This window comes from Sphaeramia orbicularis, chromosome 19 (genome assembly GCF_902148855.1).
Source record: "Sphaeramia orbicularis chromosome 19, fSphaOr1.1, whole genome shotgun sequence".
NCBI lineage: Eukaryota > Metazoa > Chordata > Actinopteri > Kurtiformes > Apogonidae > Sphaeramia > Sphaeramia orbicularis.
In genome coordinates this window covers 48,309,798-48,334,506 of record NC_043975.1, presented here as the reverse complement: position 1 = coordinate 48,334,506, position 24,709 = coordinate 48,309,798, and the positions used below count along the sequence as shown (strand labels likewise).

Below are 24,709 nucleotides of genomic sequence, written 5' to 3'. Positions count from 1 at the left end.
ATTCATGATTGTTTTTCGTTCATACCGTACGTAAGGGATCTCTACACCTGCTTGCGTGCTTACGCGCAGGCGTAAAAAAAAAAAAAAAGTTCGGTGGCGTTAGCTCCTTCGCTAGTCACCTTTTACCAGCACACAGGGAAGTAACATTAAGAGGGGGGGTTAAAGAGGAAAAAATCCAGAGGCAGCGTTGAGGAATTGGAGTCACTTCCCGAGGACTGCGGGGAACTACCACTTACTTACTCTCCTGCGGAATGTGGAAACTCACACTGTGTAGAAATGATCACGAGTGCGCGGAAGTTTGTGTTTACTGACGTTGTAGTAGCTAGCTGACTGGCCCTGTTAGCCTGTTAGCGTGGAAGGTGCGCGCTGTTCGGACTGCAGGACATCCACATTTCCACCCAGGGAGTCCGACCGGACGGCGAGTCACACAACGGACATGTTCCTGATTTTATCCTCTCATGTGGAAAGTTAGAGAAAGGTGTCGCGGCCGTGGATAGTTTGCTAGTTCTGCTATCAAACTCTTGGAACGTTACTGCGGGCCACGAGCTTTGATTCCTGTGGGGTCGTGTCAAACAGCAGTGGTACGGACAGACAGAAAACACACAGAATCCAACATCTATCAAGTCTAGTGAAGTCTGGGAGGCTCTAATCAAACACCGAAACGATCCCGTCTCTGAAGTCACGGATGACATTTAAGGCTTGCAGGTCTGGACTTGCAACCCGACCTTCTCATCGAACCTAGTTCCTGTGTCTTCATCCGTCATGAGCCCCCTGCTCAGCTAGTACAACGCGTGGAAACAACCAGCAGCCCCGCTAACCATGGGAGGATGTGTGGGGAGATACTGGGAAGGCTGGGACGACACACAGAGCCGAGGCTCGTCCAGGAACGGAGGACGGGGAGGTAAGTCCACGGTGAAGGGATGGCGTGTGAAATTCACTGTAATTACATACAAGATGTATTAAAGCCCATGAAGGATGCAGGTGGTCTCACTGATCACCACCTCTTACTCTGACTCGTCTCAAGTGGGTTTTCCCCACTTCCTCATGTTTGGTTTTTCTTTGTGGAAGCTTTGACTTGTCTATGAAAATACAAATGTTTTGCATAAAGCCCAAGCACAGATATGGGACATATATTAACAGATTTCACTGGGAAACCTTTGTAGGAGTTGACCTTACTTTGTGTTTACTATGGAGCCAGTGAGGTGAGGCATCCATTTACATAAACTTAAGTGTAAGAACAAAACGTTACAATAACAAAATGTAATAATATTAGGTGATGTCTGTTATTATCAGTCTGAGTGTAAAATGGTTATTTCTCCCAAGTTGAAGTTATAAAACAGATGTTATTGGTGGTTTTAAATTGACCTTTAGGCTCACAACATGACAAAGATAAGCCAGCATACAAAACATAACAAGTCCATAATGATTAAATCTCCTTTAACATCAAAATATGCACGGGTAAAATGAAACACTGAAACATTTTTCAAGTGTTTAAAATGGCATTGTAAACAAAGTAAATCCCAAAGACGGAAAACAATTCAGGTTATCTTTTTATCACCCAGCCCTGCTTAGAAACTATGAGAGAAATGCTTTGTTACTCTGTCAGTACACAGAATTCGCTGTCTCTCTCTCCTGTGCTATTTAGGGTAAGCACCTATTCGAAGTCGGCTATCCTAGACCAACTGTGGCCACTAATTGCAGCCTACATTTACCTGACATTGCATCTGTGACAACAATACGCAAACATTTTAAACCATGCTGTACGAAAGCTTGCAGGACCAAGGACTGTCATAAATGTAGTAAATGTATTGGTCTGTGAACGCCACCTTTCACTGCAGTTTTGATGAGGGTTAAAAACCATTGTAGTGACTGTAACTGGTAATGCTCTAGTGAAGGTTACATTGATTCTTTTTGCTGTGCTGATACATGTTCTTAGCACGTTCATCAGTTGGGGTGTAAGAAAATATTGGTTCCACGATACAGTATATCACGATATTTCATTTCACAATACTGTATCGATATTCCTAGGTATTTATTCAAATGCAGATATTGTGGAGGTTCAGTTTTGTTTTTTGTTTTTCTTTTTGTTTACATTGTTTGGGAATTCTGCAAGCTCTTTAATTTATATGTTCAGATGGGTCTTTTGCTCTGTTGTTTGTATACTAAAACAGTAGTATTGTGATATGGCAGATCATGCATGTAGTTTTTTTAAATTGATAACACTGTTTTGTTTTTAGTTATTTCAAGCATTCTAAAATCACTTTTTACTGTCTGAAAGAGGCAGATGTTAGTTCCTTTGTTGGGATCACACAAAAAAAATGTTATGATGTTGGACGATTCAGGGACTGTACACTATGCATTCATTTCACAACTAATAGAATATGAACATTTGAGAAGGGTTTTAAACTGCAGTGTCTGTAAAACATCATTTTATTTATTTATTTTTATGTATTTTTTGTACTGGTAGAGGAGGATGTCAAAACTTTATCCAAAATCTGCACTTTAATTTTTTACAGAGGACAAGTTTGTGCTATAGCATTAGATACTGTTCTGATAAAAAAAAAAATTATTTAGTATTTGTGCATATTTCCGGTGTAGTTAGATTTTTCCAGGAAATAATCTTTTAAAAAAAGAAACAAAACAAACGAAAAATATCGCATTGTTAACAGTATCGTGATATATCGTATCGCGATCGTAGTATCATGGTTTGTATGGTATCGCCAGATTCTTACCAATACACACCCCTCTTCATCAGTTACTTACCCTCCTGGAGATAACATTCTTCTAAGGATAAACATGGCAAACTGCCATGTTTTGTTCCTTTACACTTGTCTTTTGATAAGGATAGATGGAATCTGGATTGCTGCTTCAGCACTCACACAGAGCAAATGTTATATTTACAGCGAGACTCAACTGAATGAAACACTCTGTGCACAGTTGAATTGGCAGACGTTCTAAATTTCTGCATAGTCTCAGAAACGGTGACACTGAAATTTACAGGAACAGATTATGATATATTGTGTATCACATAAATATACTTACCTCGCATTGGAAAATTAAAGATTTCACAGCGTGATGGTTTATGAATAGTGTTTTGAACTCACTTATGTTAGGAAATGACCATCAGCACACTGACGAGCAGTAAAAATGAAGGGCTTAATGGAGTTTCCTTTGTAATGACTGCTTAGGAATCTGTCTATTTTATTTGGTTGCTGCTTCTGTCCTTTTTTGATGCTTCAGAATTTAGTGATGGAAAGGTTCCCAGAAGTTTTCCTCTAGTTTATATCAGAAAGACTTGAATCCAGCTTTGCACATAAGCATAAATGGAGATAAAAGACATTTTAAACTCCTGGCAACGTAGCAAAAAAGAGCTGTACTTTACACAAGTGTCCTTTTTGTTTTACAGTATTTAAAGTTCACACAGACAAGATTCCCCAGCTTTTGGCAGCTGTTTATGGTGTTCTCCCACTCTGATTGGCATCAACAGACACTCCCTACCAAGTCTGATCAAAAAAGAGCATGAACGAGTCCCATCATGTCCTGCTCCATCATTTGCTGCCGTCTCTAATGGGACTGTATCTACTGTACTTTACACACCCTCATCCACACAGACATAAGAGAGGGAGGGGGAAAGCTCAGGAGGTGACACTCCATTTTCATTATATGGGTTAATTGATTTTGTCTGTAACGATACAGCAAGACCACGAAGAACATATTTGGAGGAGAAGTGTCTGATTTGTTTAGTTTTGTATAGAGGTAGAACTGGGCACTGAGGCCAAAAATGGTTTCATGACAAAAAGTTTCAGTTTTTGTAACTCAGTTTAAACATGAAGTCATTCTTTCTTTCATGTTTAGAGGCTGATTTTATTTTCTTTGGTCCTGAATGAAAATTTGAGAAACCAGTCATTGTTTATGGCTTTAAATTAAATTATTCATGATAGACACCGCAACACAACAGCAGTGTAAGGCATGACGAGATGAAAATGTTTCAAAATATACAAGAATAATGCGTTGTTAAAGGTGCAACAGGATGAACATGATGTAAAAGACACAAAGAAAAAACACAAAAGATGCAACAGGATGAAAATGTTGCTAAAAATGCAACAAGACGAAAATTGCTGAAGAAGATTCAAGATTAAATGTTGTAAAAGATGCAACAAGATAAAAATGATGTAAAAGATGTAAGTAGAAAATGCTGTAATAGACATAACAAAACTGAAAACCTAAAAGACATAACAAGCTCATTTCTGTCTCGATGCATCTTTTACATCATAGAAAGAGTGTGATCATAGTTCATCACAGATAAAGATCAACGTTTATTTAGAAATTCACTTCAGTAAATCCCCAAGACAAAAGAAAATTGAGTAATGATAATGATTTTCAGCCAAATATGACTGTAGAAAAATGGAGTAGTATAGTTTCATATGATCTTCTCTCTTTATGACAGTAGTTATTTGAGTTTACTTTTTACTTTTGCTTTATCCTTTTCAATCATCATGGATGCACACAGGACATTTGCACGAATTCAACACAAACAAACGAGGTATTATTCTGAACAGGCGTCGTTTGCATGAAGCTGCAAATAAAGGAAAGGAGAATATAATCATATGTGATCAATGACACTAGTATGGTTGTGGTTAATATGGTGACACAGTGATGGAAGGTTTTGGCTGCAACTCTCATACCTCACTTCATTTGCATCCTCAAGGCTTAAATGAACAAACAACAGAGGGAAAGTATTACATTTACAGAAACCACATTTCTTCGTGTGTTGACTGTTGGCTGGATATGGAATAATGGAGTCATATTGAAGACTGAAAGGCTTTTTAAAAACATTCAACTTGATCCTGGTGTATAACAGAAGTCACTAACATGAAATGTGGAGCCAAGGCTTTTGATATGCAAAAAATGTCCTGTGGCCTGATTAATATCAGCGGTGTTATACTCACCTCTTCTCAGAAAACTGTACTGCTAAGCCAAGACGACAGTAACATAGAGTAGTGTGTTTTGCAAAGTTATAGTGTGGTGTAACATTTATTCTTCAGTGTCTCAGTTCTTCAGTTCAAAGCACATTAACCCTTAGAAGAACTGCTGAGATGGAAAACTGTCCAGAGTAGGGAAGAGGACTTTAACAGACCGTAGAGTTTCCGAAACTGAGGAGAAAATGGAGGAAAGACCAAGAGGCTGAGTTATTACAGTTAAAGAAAACTGAGACTTGAACTGAATCTAGCCGTAAAAATGAAGTTTAACTGACAGACGGAAAATAGAGACTACACTGGACAATCTTACTTAAACTAAAACAACAGAATTGTGGGAAGAAGCTTTGTTTTCTTTTCCTTCGGTGTTAATGGTTCAGGAATAAATTGCACACTAAGGGACTTCCAATAAACAATGGTTTTATAAATCACCAGTGTCATGCAGCCTTTCATCCAGCTGTTCAGCTTCTATAAATCAAGGCTTTCCTCACAATACCTGGAAAAACTAACAGTGAAACGACATAATACCCAACTAAAATAAAACTGAACTGAAATAATGACCCAAAATGAAACTAATGAACATTTCAGAAGTTCAACAACTCTGGCAAGTAAGCGGGTCACAGCCTCCACACTAAAGGTCAAAGTTTTTGTTGCCTCCTCACTCAGACGTGCACTGAGAGTTTTAAATCGCTCCTAAGCCGAAAAGTGTTAAAACTAAGTCATTTTTAGGCTCTGTTTTGAAGGTCTGTGAAGGGATTCTCAGTGTTTGTGAATACTTTTGAACTCTGTGGTGTCGATGGGAAAAGCTCAGTGTTTAGTGTGACCCCTGTCTAAACTTTAGTACATGTAATATAATGAATATGCTACATGTAATCTTGTGGTCTATTGCATAATCCTTCAGGACATGTTTTACTAAGTCTAAGGTTTTTACATAGTACGCTACCTGAAATGTAAAATCTGAGTGATCTCGCCCAAATTTCATATGACAGTCTTTTCAGGTAGAATCACAATCCATAATCTGAGTCACAATTTTCTCACCCGTTATAAAATGTAGGGGAGTTACAACCAATTTAGAAGAGGTTTTGTCAAGCTTCTCTGGTTTCTGGAGGCTTAGCTTTTTGTATGTTGGTTGGTTTTTGTTGTAGTATCTAACTAGAAAATCTCCAATTTTTGCACCATTTTGGACCAACATCATTATAGTAGTGAGAATATTTCAAGTAAGTAAACGCAATACCACCATTTCCTGTGCATTATCTGTGACCACTGCAGTGTTTCCATTTATTTCCAAGACTGTGGAGTTTTATCGTGAATCAGTTATGTTTTTACTTTAACATCCAACACAACATACACACAGCAAGATCGGTTTATATTCAATTCCCATTTGAAATTGTTCTGCAGTATTCTTTATTCCCTTTGCGGCCTATGCCATACACCCTCCTGGTCCTCTGCTTTCCTTGACCACCGTACTGATGAAGATCAGAGGAACTCACTGATCCTAATGTGCAAAGTGCCTACACTCAAACCAGTGCTAGATACTGGTGTGTATGTATTGGGATGGGTGGAATGCAGAGATTTCACTGCAGGGATAACAGAGTGAGTGAACCTTAACCTTTAACCTCTAAAGCATCTGTATAAATCAGACTTACTCTGCTTCGGAGTTCAGAAGCCAGACTTGCAGCGCATGGATTTAATTGCTCATGGTAGGGATGTAATGATTAGATTTTGGTGCTCCAGTTATCCTCAGGGAAATAATCACGGTTTCACAATTACTACAATTATTTTGCGGGGGTTTACACGAGGGGGTGTGGTCCGTGCTATGAAAGTGAAACTTTGTAACAGTTCACTTATTTTTTCCAAAGCAACGCTACAGCACACTTAAGGTCACAGGCAGATTAACCATTAGCAGGGGAAATAAGCAAAGGACAAAATAAGTCTGCGTTTGGCTTTTAATGTCCACAGGTGAAGCCAGCACACACACCCCATGCTTGAGCACATCCCTGCCAAAAAAAAAAAAATAATAACACAAATAAATCATGAAGCAACCACATAGCAGAGCCAACAAAAACATTAACTCATTTAACACTACTCATGAAACATTAAGCAGCTCAAACCCCCCAAATACTTTTCCCCTTTTTAGTCCCCAAAGTTTTTACGCACGCTAATAGCCCATGCCATATATCAGTAGCAGTGTAGTCGCAGGCTTTACTCATGGCGCTGTGCAAACACCACCACAGGATGGGCCCGCATTGGTCCAGTAGGTCTACGGAGGATAATAATCCACTGGACAATGGGAGAGGTTTAATCCACACTGGTATTAATCCACAAAATTAGCTCCGCAGCATCTCAAACTCTGGCTGGCTTCCAACTTGGTGTGTCCCTCTCCTCCATGCGTCCGTGTGCACGCATCATATTCTCCAGCGCTCATACATTTTATAAATTTTTTTTAAAGAATATAACAAACAATAAATCAACATTGTGACCAACTGTGACCAAAGAATTGGAAAATAAGTTATTTCATCCCTGCTGGAGGTCTTAAAGTGATGCATATTCAAAAGACATCATTAATACACTATGAGGTCTTTACAACTTTACACGTTACTAATTCTACTGCATCTCCCGCTATTGTTGAAACTCATTTACCTTTTTACTAACTCCTGAAACTTCATTAACTTTCATTTGAGGAGGCAGGATGTTTGTTTAAGCCAGATTGTTGTGAATGGGTTGCACAACGGTAGCCTGAAGCTGTGTTGATGACGGTAGCGAACGCAAATTCTATGGAAATGAAAGTTAATGAACTTTATCAGACAGTTATTGGCAGCCTTGACAACTAATCAACCGTGACGTTTAAAATTGCGATTAATCCTAACACCATGACATCATTACAGCTCCAGCTCATGGACAGCATTTCTTTGTTGTTATTTCCTCAGCAGCAGAAAAAGAGCACATTAAACTAACTTCGGCAAATTATCCAGATTATATTTAAACACCTTGTTGCAGACAGATGCTAAGGTATTTCTGTGAACAGATTGAAATAAACTCTGACTGAAAGTGACTGTTAATGACATTAACACTACAAATCTATTGGTTAGTAGGCATTTAAAACAAACAGTAGCTTAGTAAAAAAAAGTTTTGGCAGCTTTGTTATTCATATTTCCAAAGGATAGTACAGACCATGTTATTAAAAATTAAACCAACTTACACCTCATATGGACATTAGCCTGAAAAATCAAGTTTTGTTAAGGAAATACGCCTTAAAGTAGTTCATGCACTTCTATTCTCTTGTTGTCAGTCCACTGTAGGTTCACTTTTTCCTAGTACATAATGTAATGTTCGACCTTGTAATAATCACCGATAAGCTTGTCTTCATAGAAACATTCTACATGTTGTGTCTGTGACTTCTTTATCTTTACTTGCAGAAAGCAGTACACTGTAATGTTGATAAGATGTGACGGTGTTTCTTTATATTTGTCTGCACATTGGAGTTTATGGAGACGCACGCTCGTATATGTGTGTTAAGGTAATACAGCGATACAATGCATAACTGGCTGCACTTCCCTGTCTTTATCAAGTGTTGATCTTGTCCAGGTTATGTTCACTGGTTTACAAAAAGGATCTCACAAAGAAAAAAAGTGAGCATGAAGAGAAAAACAGTCTGTGTTTCTTGCCTCATGTCATGGGAATGAGTAGAGCCATTAAAGGTCTTTACAGGTCCAAAGCAACATTATACACTAACATTTATATTCCCAGGATTATGTAATCCTTTAAAAGCCTCTAAGCTCCAGATGTCTTTTGGGGCATTTTTTTTGGGTTTTGTTTTGTTTTTCTCGTGTTAACACTTTTAAATACAACAGTCTCATCATCACATGGCAGCAGCTTTTATGGGCCCCAGCGTGATGAAAACACCCTGATATTGCTTCATGTGTTTGTAATGCATTGCTTCATGTCTGGTCTGAATCACTTCCCTTTGTAACTGCTCACTTTTTTATGCACAGACAGAATCCACTAAGCCAGACTTATTTAAATAAAATTGCGGCTGCAACTAATGATTGTTTTTATGATCCACTAATCGTCTAGTCTGCTTAATGTGAGAAAATGAACAAAAAAAAGGCCGGTGCTTTTTTACACTGACCCAAAGATATTTTACAAGATATTTTACTGACAACATTTCCAAATAGATTTTTCCACTCAGACCACTTTGATGGAAAAGATGATAACGCGTTGGAATACAGTGACAATTGTAACATAACACAAGAGCCAGACAGGAATACCTCGTCTGCTTTGTGTTTGGACTGTCTCCGTTTCTTCCTCATCCTGCTCCTCCTCCTCCTGATGGATGATGGACCTTCTCTGGCACCTGTTTCACTTCCATTCCTGTTTACAGTGAAACAATGTTGGAAAGTCCCTTCAAATACAAAATTGGTTCTTTACATTCATTCAGCTGTATAGATGTTCTTCTGGTACATGTTCTATATCAGATTCTCCAGCTGACAAAACAGAACACAAGTTACTGACACAACACAGCAGTTTCCCAGAATTCTGCAGGGCTCAGGTGCTGAAGTCAAAGTTGGAGGGTTATTTATTATGTTATTTAACCAAAAATGATGCATCCATTTTTACATATTGTAGCCCTTTACACTCTATTGCTATTAGTTTATGGAGGACGTAGACTTTACCAAGTATAAAGATATAATTTCACATGATGTTAGACCAGTGTTTTTCAACCTTGGAGTTGGGACCCCACATGGGGTCTCTAGTAATTGATTGAAGAAAAAAATTTACCAATAGAAAATATATGGTGAGTTTAGAGAGACAATCGCAATACATAAAAGACATAACAAACTGAAGCTGAAACTGCAGCACTGTGGTTCTGTTTATCTGTCAAATGTTCACTGTGGTCAGTTTCAGATGCTGCAGCTCTTTCATAATTCATAGTTTGAGTTCTTGTTTGTTCTTTATTAATTGTCAGCCTTGTAAATCCAAGCTGGACTGACTGTACATATCCTGACCAAGGAAAATAAAATTCTCACTTTGTGCAGTAATCTGAATCTGACTTTTCTGCCTCCGTCCATAATAATATACATTATATAGACTAAATGTCATCTAAAATTAACATTTATTTGCAACATAGTATAGCAAACTATTACATGATCAAAACCAAATTAATTTGAGCAAAAAAATGTCTCCGTGTTAAGTGCACCATGAGCAGATGATGAATAGCAAACAAAAAAGGTTAAAAGTAAATGTACTCTGGGGTCCAATTGCCTCATTTAGGTAGTTTTTGTTACTTTCAGAATGATTTAACATCAATTTCACTTAGGTGTTAACCCTTTAAAGTTGTAATGTTGCGACGAGCAATATTAACTGAATGAAACGGACAGCTTTTTGAAATCTTGATATCAAAATTGAATATTAAAAAAAAAAAAACCCTCTGGCACCTAAAGAGTTAACATAATTCTGACATGTTGTTGCACAGACACATCAATATACCTACAGTAGCACATGTAAAAGCCTAATATATTTCCTCAGACACCTTTAATGCACTTCAATATGACACCAAAAACACTTACACTAAGTTAATCTTACACAATTACACAGGACGCCAGCTGAGTCTTTTAATCCTTCCCTGGATGCATTCATTTTCACACATCTGAAAAACTGTGGTCATATGTGTCTCAGACCAATTCATTGTGTCCTGAGTGTTTTCACACCTGGTATTAAAGGTGACCACTTGCCGTCAGATCACTGCGGACACCTGTAAAGACCAGGTCTGAACAGGGCCTTTGTAATGGGTCATTACGGGGTTGTTACCGGTTGTTGCTCCATGGACGGAACTGACCAGTCAATGCAGATTTGGCTTTTCCAGAATAAAGGGAGTGTTGCACATAAATACAGGAAAATAAATCGCACTAGTAAATCAACTATCTGTTTTATGGAGGATATACTGTAAAACACTGACCTTACTGTCACCAAGGGATCACTAGTCAATTTGTATCATAGCTGTCAATAAAGCATTATGGATGGACTCATCTACATCTGGATTTCTGGAGCGTTTTTCAAGGCACCCAAAGCATTATTGATCCATTATTCATTCACTCACACATTCACTCGTTAGTGTGTGGTAAACCCCATCTGTAGCCACAGCTGCCCTGGGACAGGCTGACGGAAATGTGGCTTCAAACCGCCCCTCCGACCACCACCGAACATTAACGAACATTCATACAACAGTGTGAGTAGCGCCGGAGGCAAGGTGGGTGGAGTGTCTTGCCCGAGGACACAACAGCACATGACTTGGACAGAGCGGGACTCGAACCGTCGCCTCTGGATGACCCACTCTACGTCCTGAGTCAGAGCCACCTGTGACTGGTCCCCAAACTTTTCATCACAAGACCTAAAGGAGAAAGTCTCTCCCAAGGACCCAAATGTATAGAAATGCATTATGAACTGCTGCAACATTTTGACTTTTGACTGACTATTCAGCTGACACCCATCTTATGTTATTATGGAAGAACATACAGTACCGTGCAAATGTCTTAGGCCGCCTATCAGTTTGTTGTTTTTGCATTGTTGAAATGATGACCACTTTGGTTTATAGAGGCTGTTTTTCCCCTGAAACTTTTATTTTTCCTGCTGTACATTCTTTATTCAGATTGGCTCTTAATACAGAGACTGAGAAATGCGTATGTGTGGTCATTAGAACTTTGCCAACAAACCAAACGTTGGCCTAAGATTTTTACACACCATTTTCAGTTTCAAATGAATATAATCTAGCAAAAATTTTCCCCCTTGAAATTCAATGGAGAAAAGTATAAAGTAGCATAAAATACAAATATTTAGATTTTCCATGATCTGCTTTTGAGGCTCCATGTTGAGAAAGACTGCATTAGCTTCTACATGTTCCAGCCTGCATTGCTACATCGTTGTAATGACGAAGCCCCTTGCTTTACTTGGGATTCAATCTGCTCCAAGTGCTAACCCTACACCACCTCTCCTCCTAAGCCTCCTGCACTATAAATAATTTGTTTGAAAGAAAGGCTAACCTCTTCACAGCACACTGTCTCCTTTATACTCTTTATTTTCCATCGGTCCATCAGTCCACTCTTCACTGATCTGCATCTCAAACCAATTGTAAATGTAAAATTGTTGGCGCAGTACAACATGGCTGCTTTTGTAGATGCAAAATTGAGGTGTTCTCAAGCTTATTGGTGACCAGAAATGTTCACTTTACTATCTTTGTGTTTGAGACCCTCAGGCACCAAAGAAGAGTAGTCTCCTTGTGGTGTAGGTGTGCTTTGTGTTAATATTGTATGGTGGGAAAAGCAGGTAAAGTTACATAGACAGATATAGGCCACACATGGTTCATGCATATTGCAAACTCTGAATGAGCTCCTAATTTTAGATTCAGATGACATAGCAGAGCGGGGCGGGATGTTTTCTGTCTCTAGTGACAGCTAGCATTTCTGTTCGCTGGCTGATCTGTTTATGAGCAGAACGAGATGATAGGTAAATGTATACATTATGTGGAGACATCATGTTATTCATTTGTCTATCATTCTTCACTAGAGGTTGTCTGAAGTCCACATGTTAGTGTTGGAGGATTTGGCAGTTTCCATTTTTATTTTTCAGTTTCATGTTTGCTAATCAGCAGGTTCACAGGAAGCCTGTGGTGACCTTTTTTCACTTTAGGTAGAGCTGATAAACTTGACATGAAAACCACTCATTTTGTTGCTTGGATGTTTTTTTCAGGAGCTTAAACTTAATGACAGGAAAATGGCATGTCTGTTGAAACATGTTTTGTTAGTCTTGTTTCAGACCTTGATTCATTCCCCATTTCGCTTCAGCTGCATTTAGGGGTCATCCTGCCCACATGTCATGTAGTTGGCTCACATTGAGACTGGCTCAAGGTGAACCACTTACATGTTGTGTGGGAAAATCGGAGTGTGGCTGTGTGATGAAACAATGTCAAAATAGGATGGCACAAAAAAAAAAAAAATGAATACACCAAAGATACACTTGGACACTGGACATTTTTACTCACTATAAATGGATCTAATAGAGCAGAACTAAATGCAACACCTGCAAAATGCCATGTATAGGTAAATTGTGCATTGTCTGGCAAGTGAATATCGGAAGGCTGTTGGCAGGTATATACTTGTATCAAAGTAGGAATGTAGCCAAGTGTCTCTAAAGAAGTGTGCTGTTTCCGTTTTTGTCTAAGGGGTAAGGACCATGACTCCAAAGTGAAGCCAGCACAGAACTGTTATGTAATTACCATTGATGGCCACTAGATTCTGGTTTTCAAAAATCCCATAGACATTCATTGAACTTCTCTCTAAAAATACTTTGTCAATGTATTTTTTCCTATTTGGACCATTTAGTAAGTGATGGTGTGGTCAATCTTTACACAATTCCTCCATTAATAAGATTTTAGGGCTCATAGATAGCTTTGATTTCTGGTATATCACGGTTTGATTGACATATGCTTGACAACCTGAGTGGAACCACTCTGTGCTGTAGTTATGGCTAACTATACTGAGCAAAAATATAAACGCACCGTGTCCAGTATTTGTACAGGGTGGGGAAGCAAAATTTACAATGAACATTTAGTCGTTTTTTCTCAGCAGGCACTGCGTCAGTTGTTTTGAAACCAAACATATATTGATGTCATAATCATACCTAACACTATTATCCATACCTTTTCAGAAACTTTTGCCCATATGAGTAATCAGGAAAGCAAACGTCAAAGAGTGTGTGATTTGCTGAATGCACTCGTCACACCAAAGGACATTTCAAAAATAGTTGGAGTGTCCATAAAGGCTGTTTATAATGGAAAGAAGAGAATGACTATGAGCAAAACTATTACCAGAAAGTCTGGAAGTGGAGGAAGCAACAAAAAACGTACCAAAGCTTTTATTAAAGCTCTCAAATCCAAAATCCCAAAGGATCCAACCAAATCCATGAGAAAAATGGCAATTGAACTTGAGGTAGACAACAAGACCGTTAGAAATGCAGTGAAATATGATGTGAAGTTAAAATCTTACACAAGAACACCAAAACACTTGTTGACAACAGCAACAAATCCAACTTTAGCAATTTTTGGGAATCATGTTTATGGCCGCCTTCTAGCCCAGATCTAAACCCTCTGGATTCTGCTATTTGGGGCGTTTTAGAACATGCTACCAATAGAACATCACACAGCAATGTCGACTTTCTGAAAGATACTATTAAAGAAGAATGGGAGAAGTTGTCATCCAAATATTTGAGGAACACTTGCGCAAGTTTCAGGAAGCGTGTGAAGGCAGTTATTGAGAAAGAAGGAGGACACATAGAATAAAAACATTTTCTATTATGTACATTTTCTTGTGGCAAATAAATTCTCATGACTTTCAATAAACTAATTGGTCATACACTGTCTTTCAATCCCTGCCTCAAAATATTGTAAATTTTGCTTCCCCACCCTGTATAACTCGAGACGCACCCCAAAATGAACTCATGAAGTCTTACAATTGTAAAACATGGTTAATTCTCTTAACTTATAAACAAACTTTGTGTCCATCTCTGTGAGTGAGTACTTGCTCAGTGGTCTAGTGATTCCACCCTGAACACAGGTGTGTCAGGTCCAGACGCTGCTCAAACAGCGTTAACAGTATTCAGGCCCTCCTTATACTGGGGACAATAAAAGGACACCTCAAAATGTCACATTTCCTCAGATGTCACCATGCCACAGAGATGTCGCAAATCATGTGGGAATGGTTCCAGATAATATCCCATAGCTCTGTGTGGCTCTCAAAGAGGAGTGGAATAACATTCCATGGGCCACAATTGACAATACTGTCAACTTGATGAGAAGATGATGTGTTGCTCTATGGGAAACCAATGGTGGTCACATGAGATATGGAAGTGTGATTTCTTTCAACTGGCTCCCACCGTGTCCACATGAATGTCCCTGAATGCCAGACGCCACTATCATGTTCTAACGGACAGTAATCTGTACCACACTGATCAACAAGATAAACTGTGCACGATTTAATATATTGTGCAACACTTATTGCTATTAAAAAGTTAGTGTCACATGGTGCATTTATATTTTTGCTCAGTGTTGTTGCACCAACAGAACTATAGACTGTTTTCTTGTGTTGGTAAGCTAGCATTCAGGACCTTCAAGTGGGCAGCTGTGATCAGGAGGTAGAGCAGATTGTCCAATAAGCAGAGGGTTGGTGGTTCAAATCCTGGTCTGTCCCAGTCATTGTCATTGTGTCCTTGGGCAAAACACTTCACCCACCTTGCCTCCAGTGTCACTCACACTGGTGTATGAATGTGAATAAATTTGGTAATGGTTAGAAAGGCCGTCGGTAGCCATGTTCCCATCGGTCTGGCATTTAGCAGCATTAGCATTAGCAGTCTACAGATGTAGCTTACCACTACCAGTGTGTGACTGTGGACTGAATGGATAATGGATTCAGTGTAAAGTCCTTTGAGTACCTAGAAAAGTGCTATATAAATCCAATCCATTATTATTAGCATTAGCTCACGCATCGTCCCTCACACTCCTGCAGCTTAGCCCTTGTATCCAAATATAGCAGTTCAAAAACCAAGGGGCTGTATAGTATGTTTTTGCTGCTGTCTGTGTCAGAGTTTACCACAAATATACACGTATAGAGAATTGATGGTACATTCATGTGTCTTCTAGACTTCTGAAATTACCACAAACGAAACATTGCATTACAAGTACCCGTTAAAAAATGTGGAAACCAATACTCATATGGAGCATTCATGTTAATTTATCTTACTTTCTTGTGTTTAAATATGTAGCAGTACATCTGTCATTACACTGAAAAGATCAAAACCCTACCCCATGTTAACCCTCAAAGACCCAAACAGCCACTGACAACCGAAATCATCTACTGATCTAAAATGTTTCATTACTGTTGAACCACTAAACCAATCAGTACGTTGAGGTAATTGGTGTAAAATGCAGTTTGTCACCTTTTCACGGCCATCAGATATGACCCATTTGGATGTTCATAGGCTCCGTAGTGAATGTGGCAACACCATCATCTTCCACAGTATTGATTTACCAGTAAAACCCATAGAATGGAATCAATGACAGTGGATGGAGACAGTTGTTTTTATGTTCAATTATTGATATCTTTGTTAATAGTCACTTTTTCTTCAGTCTTGTCTGTTTCTGTTATAATAAACAAATAATAAATAAACTTTAACCTGAGCTTTTATGAACAGTAGATTAAATGCAGGAAAATATCTGATTTTTACAAAAAAAAAGCACAAAATACAGAGGACATTATAATAACTGGTGATAAATTACTTAAAAAAGGTTACGGAGAGAAAAAAATAATTTGGGAACTGTGACAAAAGTAGCACAGGGTCTTTATGGGTTAATATTCTAGAGTTTAATGAACTAATTTTCCTCAGGCTTCGTCAAAGTGCCACATGGGTCAACTTTCCGAGGCTCAGAAACAACCCATTATATTCATTGCTTTCTGTTCTTTCTTTTCCAAAGGGCGTAATGAGCCTCTGAAGAAAGACCGTCCCAAGTGGAAAAGCGACTACCCGATGACGGAGGGACAGCTACGGAGCAAGCGCGACGAGTTCTGGGACACGGCGCCGGCCTTCGAGGGCCGTAAGGAGATCTGGGATGCCCTGAAAGCTGCAGCCGTGGCCCTGGAGTGTAACGACCACGAGTTGGCCCAGGCCATAGTGGACGGAGCCAGTATCACACTGCCACATGGTGAGGACGACAAATGACACTGCACTAATTAGAAGAAGAATGAGAATACCGTATGTCCCAAAAAAATTTACAATCGGACTTTCTGCATTGGTAACTTTCAAAATAATTAAACAATCTACTTCAATGTCCAGCGCCTCATTCAACATTAAAAGATCCTTCCAAATCCCGACCCTCCACTCCCTCTCTGATACTGATGATTCTGATATTCTGGCGTCGGGAAAATCCCTCCAATGCAACCACTTTTTCCCACAGCTGCTGGTTCTGTTTCACTAAGTTTTTCAGGATTGGGTTAGCCTTAGCTCCTTCGTCTTCTAAAGGGGAGATCCTCTCTTCAGCTTCCGTGATCCTGCCGCTGAGATTGTTAACAGTTGTATTCAAAGAGTCGACTCTGTTTTTCACCACGTTCATGTCTTTAGCCAGGATCTCCAGGATAGATCGAATGCTGGTCAGCTCAGCCACCACACACTCTTTGGGAGGACTCACAGATGTAACAGGCGTCTCCGCCATTTTTGACTATTTTTAGCTGGGGGTCCTGCGCTAGTTTTCCACCGGCATTTAGAGGCTGATTAGAAGTAGAGTAGTGGTTTTTCTGACTCATGCCACCTCCCAGAAGTGTCCGAATACCAGGTACAGTCCGTACAATGACTTAAATTAAAATTTTTAGGGGGATTTGGGGAAAGGCAAGCTCCGTTTCTCCCTAAGCGGCCATCTTGGGCGGGTGTACCATGTGACTCTCCATAATTAAACAATCTAAATGCTATTTCAGGGTATGAAACTGTAACTTGTTACCTACATCTTGCAGAAAACCCCATTTAATTTGGTTCAGGGGTCACCGAGAACTGTGGATCTTTGTAAAGCATGTCGTGGGTTCATTTGTTCTAAGTTTGTCACTTGGATGCTCTTGGCTTCCATATGAATGAAAATATTTAGCTCACAACTGACAGGGCAACAAACAAATGAATTGAAATTCTGTGCATAAGCCTAACATTATATCAATGGTGTGTACTCGTGTGGGGTTTGTTGTTGAAAGATGTTTGATGACTTAATATCTTTCTTCAATCATTCATTTTCGCACCTTACCAACATTTGCAGAACTCAGAAATCTGTTTCCTTTTTGATGTAATTCATTATTGATTTCATTAGTCGAAAATGAAAAGAAATAGGCAGTCACTTTTTCAAAATAGATATTTTTGTGCAAGAACACACTGAACAACTTCGTATTTGTAAGGCGTGAATACAATGGACAACGTGTCTCCTTACAAAACTTGGAGGGAAGGGATGTCTGACATGCTTTACAAAGATCCCCATTTCTCCGTAACCGCTGAAGCAAATTGAAGGGGGTTTTCTGCAAGATGTAGGTCAGGCATGTCCAAAGTCCGGCCCGGGGGCCAATCACGGCCCGCGGTCAGATTTTATACGGCCCACAGCTTGGGTTTTATAATGTATTATTTATGGCCCGCTTGGACTGTTGAACCGAGTACATGAATCATAAAAGGTTCAAAATGCAGTTCCTCCTTTCACCTCATGGTGGCAGCACCACTCTAACTCTATCTGGATCTGTGACTTTGCCGTGAACCTTTTTCGCTAATTTCTAACCATGGCGCCTGTAAATAAAAAAAACGGAAGTTGACAGTGAGGGCCGCCGCTTCCAGGAGAGATGGGAATTACAATTTTTTTTCACTGAAAATCGAGGTGATTGTGTTTCCCTAATTTGTCAAGAGACTGTTGTCTTGTTTAAGGAATTCAACGTAAAGAGACACGAGCAGACAAAACATGCTAACGCATACAACAAGCTAGCAGGGAGTGAGCGCTCCGAAAAAGTGAAGCAAATTCAAGCTGCTTTAAACTCACAACAGTGACTCTTCATGTGAACCAGTGAGTTAAATGAATTCACCACCAGGGCATGCTACCAAGTTGCCAGGTTAGTTGCCTATAATTGCTGGTGTTATGTACTTGTAGATGTGACACAAAATATTACTCTCTGAATGATTTTGTGAAAGACAAGAGTAAGAGTCATATGTTTTCATCTTAAATGTTAACAGACTTTGCATTACTGAGTAATATATGAGTAATGATTACTCATATAAGTCATGTTTAAAATGAATGTGGGGTTAAGATTTTTATCAACTTCTTGGACGTTTAAGATACTCCACACGGTTTGTTCTATGTTATCTGACTCCATATGTGAAAGGAAGGCAGAATTTTATTTATTTTTTTTTAATTTGTTCACACCTGAGTGGCTTAGATTTGGTTACATTGCCATTTAAAAAAAATGATATTTTGACAATGAAAATAAAGTTGTTTTTAAAATTATCGCTTTTATATGTAATTTTTACTGTTTAAAAAATGTCCGAAGGGACCACTGGCCCCTGGCAATGTCCACATTATCAGATCTGGCCCTCTTTAAAAAAAGTTTGGACACCCCTGATGTAGGTAATAAGTTAGTTTCATGCCCTGAAATTGCATTTTTTAAAGTCATCATTGCAGAAAGTCCGATTGAATATTTTTTTGGGACATATAGTACAGAGGATTCCCGTGGGGTCTTAAAAAGTCTTTAAAGTCTTGAATTTACAAATCTGCATTTAATACTTTAAAAAAACTCTTTAAAAGGTATTAAATTTGATATGGTAGGTCTTTTGTTGTGTTGCCATAAAGTTGTTCACTCTATTGTGTTTAAATGTGTCTGTTAAATGTCCAAGCAGCAAAGGAAGTAACTGTAGTCTGTTCAGTTCCACCCGTTCCAACCCGACAATTTATATTGAAAATAGGAAGCAATTATCACTAACTTTGCAGCCCCTGATGAGAAATGATCACAGAAGCAAAACGTAAGCATGGGGAAGTGTAAATTTAATAATGCCTGGTTGCAAAACAGATCATTCCGGACCTGGTTGACACGAGTGGAGGGGAACGTGTTAGAAGTTCACTGGGCCTTGTGCAAGAATCAGTTCAACTCGGAAGAATTAGAATCAAGGTGTTGGAGTAAATAAACACATTTTACTAAATCATTGAACTTGTTAAAACCTGTAGGACTCATACCTCACTGTGATAAGGTCTTGGGTTCGATTCCAACACCAGTCGATGGGTAGGACCTCTCTGTGTGGAGTTTGCATGTTCTCCCTGAGTCTGCATGGGTTCTCTGCGGATACTCTGGCTCCTCCCACCATCCAAAGACTTGCGCTGATAGGTTAATTGATTCATCTAATTTACCCATAGGTGTGAATGTGAGAGTGATTGGTTATTTGTTTCTGTGTCAGCCCTGCAATGAACTGGTGACTCGTCCTGGGTGTAACCCGCCTTAAGTACCTGGGATAGGTTCCAGCGACCCTAGTTAGGATAAAGCAGGTTCAGATGATGAATGAATGAATGAAACCTGTAGGAACCCTGTAAAAATAAAACCCTCAAATCATTATCCTTCCACCCTTTTTTTTTTAAAAGGTACTCTAACTGAATGCTATGATGAACTGGGGAACCGCTACCAGCTGCCCGTCTACTGCCTGGCTCCACCCGTCAATCTCATCTCAGAGCGGAGTGACGAAGACCCCAGTGACAGTCCCGAGCCCCCTGTAGCACCCAAAAAGGAATTCCAGCTCAAGGTACTATAGTCTACCAGTGTTGTTTCTTATTTCACCAGCAGCTCAGTCCTTGTAAATAATTCACCTATACCAGCCAGCGTGAAAGACAACACACAAACATTTCTACGGGACACTTGTTACTTGTTACATGTTGTTTGTTCTTCCCTGTTGTTTTATTCTCCAAAATCAGCGCTGTACAACCATCTCATCCCAACATTCAGTAGATGATGACATTTCCTGTGTCACCATATGATCATGATCAGGATAAAGTTCACGGGGAATAACAGGCAGAACAGTAAACACAGGCAGGGCTGAGTTAACCTTATGAAATTGAAATGATCACAAATAAGATGGAGATTCTACCCAGAGGGACGGGTTTGAGACCTCCACCCCCACCCACCCCACCCACCACTACACAACTCAGACTGAACAGATTTGCATAGGCTCAGTGCATTGTCTTCCAAAGTGACTGGAATTCTGGACATAGTAGGAGTCAAGCTGGTGGAGGTGCGACCCCCACCCACACACCCCCCACCCCCAGTTCTTCCCACTATAAATAACACAAGATTTACACACAAGGGCTTGTAAATTAATGCTAAATAGTTACTTCCCACACAGAGACAGACAGGCAAAACGAAAGATACTCCTTCTACTATAACACTGATCTACAAGTAAAATGCTTCCAGAATAAAAGTGGTAAAATTTTACCATGTGTGAGTCAATGATAAAGAAAAACCAAGTCAAAAATGCTGGTTGGCTGAAGTTTCCAAGATACAGTCTTGGGTCAAAATGTGAAATTCGGGAATTAACAACAGAATGGCTTTAACTCCAAAGGAATATTAGTGTCAGAGCTACCAGATCTACTTCAAAACACTGTCTGCACTTGACAATACGTTCACTTTACAGGTTCAATCTGTTTGAAGATTTATAAATATATTGGATAAATGGACATAAACCAATATATATATGTGTAATAACACTTTATCATATACCTTCAAGAGATCAGCAAACCAGCACTTTGCTCATTTGTTTTCCAGTTAATCTTATTAAATATGTAACTTTTAGCACATTTCATCTCCGAAGAAGAAAATTTCTTAAAAATAAATAAATAAATAAAAATTTGTAGATCAATGTAGTTATGATTACATGGATGAAGAAAAGTAAACTTTTTTATGGTTGGTGCAATCAAATTAAACATGAAATAAAATATGAGATACTGAAGTTTAAAATACAAAAGAGGTTCATAGAAAACACTACAATTAGAGTATTATCAAACCAAACAATATAACTGTGTGGTTTGCTGCAGAAAATAAAAATGAGTAAGAGCCTGAAATACATTTATGTTCATATAAAAATAAGCTATAGCAGCAAAATAAGGCTGATAGGATAAATCTATAAAATATGACATGTAAACAAAACACCCCATCCTACATATAAAATAATATGTATATATAAAAGAATCCCAAGTGTTGAAAAAATGATCACAAATGTTACTGCAAAGAGTCTGATTTGTAACACAACAAAGTGAATGATGGGGCGTAATATGAATATAATATTAGACACTATATCAGACATACAATACTGTGCAAAAGTCCTAGGCCAACATTAGGTTTGTTGGTTTTATAAAGTTGTAATGTCCACACACATGCATTTGTTAGTCTGTATTTAGGTCTAATCTAGATATATGTAAACATGTCAATAGTGACTGTAACCAATCAACCAATGCGGAGTGTGCTAAAAACACACAATTGCGGTCTTTTTTGCCAAATCAATCGTGTAGTTCAGAAAAATATCAATATGACAGTTTTAATTCCCCATTGGGAAAATTACATTTCAGAATTTTACCACTAATACTCAGCACCTAGCATTAGCAATTAGCATGAACACATTATGAGCAGTGAGCTGTCACTGAAGGTGCTTTGGACGAACTCTAGAACTTTATCAGTATCATAGTCAGGGGCACTGACAGGAGAATTAACCTACTTACACCTGTTTTTAATGATGGGGGGGAGCATTTTAGATGTGAGGCCAAACTGACCTGTCAGCATCAGAGTGGGCTTTTTAAACACTGCTTGGTGCATTGAGCTGTTTCCATATTTAACACACAGATTGTAATATTTTCTGTCTTTATGCCCATTATCACTATTATCGCATTAAGGTCATCTCTAATTTTCAAGTCACAGATCACTTCCAATTCACAAGAGCGTCAGTCAGTTTTGTTTTTAACTGGGGGGAATTCTGCCTGGAAAGATAAAGAATGTTTGAAATTGTGGATGGGACCCTCTACGCTGGTGTATTATTAAAAAAATATGTTATGTTTTGATCCCCAAAACTGTGTCGTCTTCAGTGCAGAGGTAAGTAACTAATTACTCATCAATAGGAAACAGCAGATGTAAAATGATTTCTGCATTTGCCTAATTGATTATGAAGATCGGTTTGAATCACAAAATCTTTTTTTTTTTTAAACTTGGCCTTAATCACCAGTGTTGACGTCATATTTAACATGTTGTGGTGTGTAGACTGTCACTTCATGTCCTTTGTCCTTGCTTGGAGGCTGTGAAGCTGCTGTCACGGTTTGTCGTTGTTGGTGCAGTTTCTGTTGCTCCAGGCATCAGTCGTTCATTCGCTCCTGCCGTCTGTGTTCCCCCGCAGGTGCGACTGTCGACGGGTAAGGACCTACGCCTCAGCGCCAGCATGGCCGACACCATCGGGCAGCTGAAGAAGCAGCTACAGGCTCAGGAGGACATCGACATCGCCCATCAGCGCTGGTTCTTCTCTGGCAAGCTGCTCACTGACAAGACACGGCTACAAGACACTAAAATCCAGAAAGACTTTGTCATCCAGGTCATCGTCAACCCGCAGGCCCTCAGAGCACCCAAACCGTCATCCACCACCACCACCACCTCGGAATAACCCAGGACACACACAGTCCCAGAGGATCCTCCGAATGCTGGATAACTTTCACGAAAACACCTACGGTTATTAAAATAGGTTAATGTGTGCCGGTACAGAAACATGAGGGAGAAGCTTTGAAGCGCTGCTTTCAATCTTAAACCCATGTGTCACATTGTTTTTGTCCGGCCTGCTGCTCGGTTCTTGAAGGGATCCAAGGATCCACACTAACTCTGGAGATCCTCTCGTCTTTGAACAGTCACATCTAAGTGGAAGTAACTTTTGCTGATGTGCAGCAAATTCAACCACATGTGAAAGGTGCACACCACGCTGCACATGCATAGACTCTGCCTCTGGCCTTTTGTCTGCACTCATGTCAAATAAGTGCCAATTCAGACTAAACAGAGGTGTTTTATTTTTGACAGTAATGCCTGTGGACTCGAGAGTGAGGCAGCGAATCTCTAAAATGAAAGACACTTTTCTTCTTTCTTTTATTGAGGAAACAATGTAAACTGAGCTTTTTTGCACATTTGAAGATTACGACTATACTTTTGTGGTAGTTTGTGTGCCTTCTTTGAGACGAAACAAAAAAGGGTTAACGTCCTGAAAGATGTTAGTTTTATCGCTAGGCTAATCCTTCTGTATTTTTTTAGATCGAGGGACTTTTTTGATCAGTCGGAGCTAAATCTGCATTTTTTAATGATTTAATCTGTCTGGCAGAGAAAGCATTACATGTGAGAGCTGAGCAGTGTGTGTGTTTGTATGTTTGTCTGTGATTGGGTAAAAGGAATTTAACTCACTTGATGCATTTCAGTAGCTCACAGAGACAAGACTGTTTTCCTAGCGACAAGTCAGTCGACAATAATCATATTGTTTAGTGAAAGCAAAAGCCCCTTGTGCACAATACGATTTAACATGTGATGAATGTAAACCCCCCATAGATGTTTGATTTCCTGCACCAGCATACAGATTTATATTAACATACTTGCTGCCTGTCAGGAGTATATTGTCTACAGATTACATAAAGGGCCTTCAATATGTAACATTACGGGATAATGATCTGAAACTATAAGCAGACAGTTACAACTATGGCTGGGCAATAGAGACAAAAAAAAAAGTCACGGGTCAATATTGATTTTTGGACTGAAGTGAAAGTTTAAAAATCCATATGTTAAAAGAAAATATAAAAAATGAAATAAAATTACAAAGAAAACACAACAAGGCGAAGGTGATGTAACAGACATGACGAAAGTAACAGAAAAGATGCAAGAACAGAAAATGACAGCACAACAAAAAAATGATGCAACAAGATGAAAGCAATGCAAAAGACGAAGCACAAAGTGAAAGTTGTGAATAAAACAATGAGATTAAAGAAGACACAGCAAGACTAAAGCACTGAGTTTGATGAAGCACAAACAAAAATGACCACAAGGCGCCGGCGTAAAAGACAAAAGGGACTGAAAAGACCCAGCAAGACAAAAGACAAATAAATATTCTGATAATGATTGTTTTGTTGCCCAGCT

At 39.1% G+C, this 24,709-nt stretch overlaps 1 protein-coding gene across 1 annotated transcript; it reads left to right on the top strand.

Annotated features, from left to right (window-relative positions):
* Nucleotides 1–94: 94 nt before the first annotated feature.
* Nucleotides 95–24,644, top strand: ubtd1b (ubiquitin domain containing 1b). The gene is made up of 4 exons (XM_030122185.1): nt 95–901; nt 16,495–16,722; nt 20,158–20,315; nt 22,947–24,644. The coding sequence occupies exons 1-4, from the start codon at nt 820–822 to the stop codon at nt 23,205–23,207; spliced, it is 729 nt and encodes a 242-aa protein (XP_029978045.1). The 5' UTR covers nt 95–819; the 3' UTR covers nt 23,208–24,644.
* The last annotated feature ends 65 nt before the right edge of the window (nt 24,645–24,709 follow it).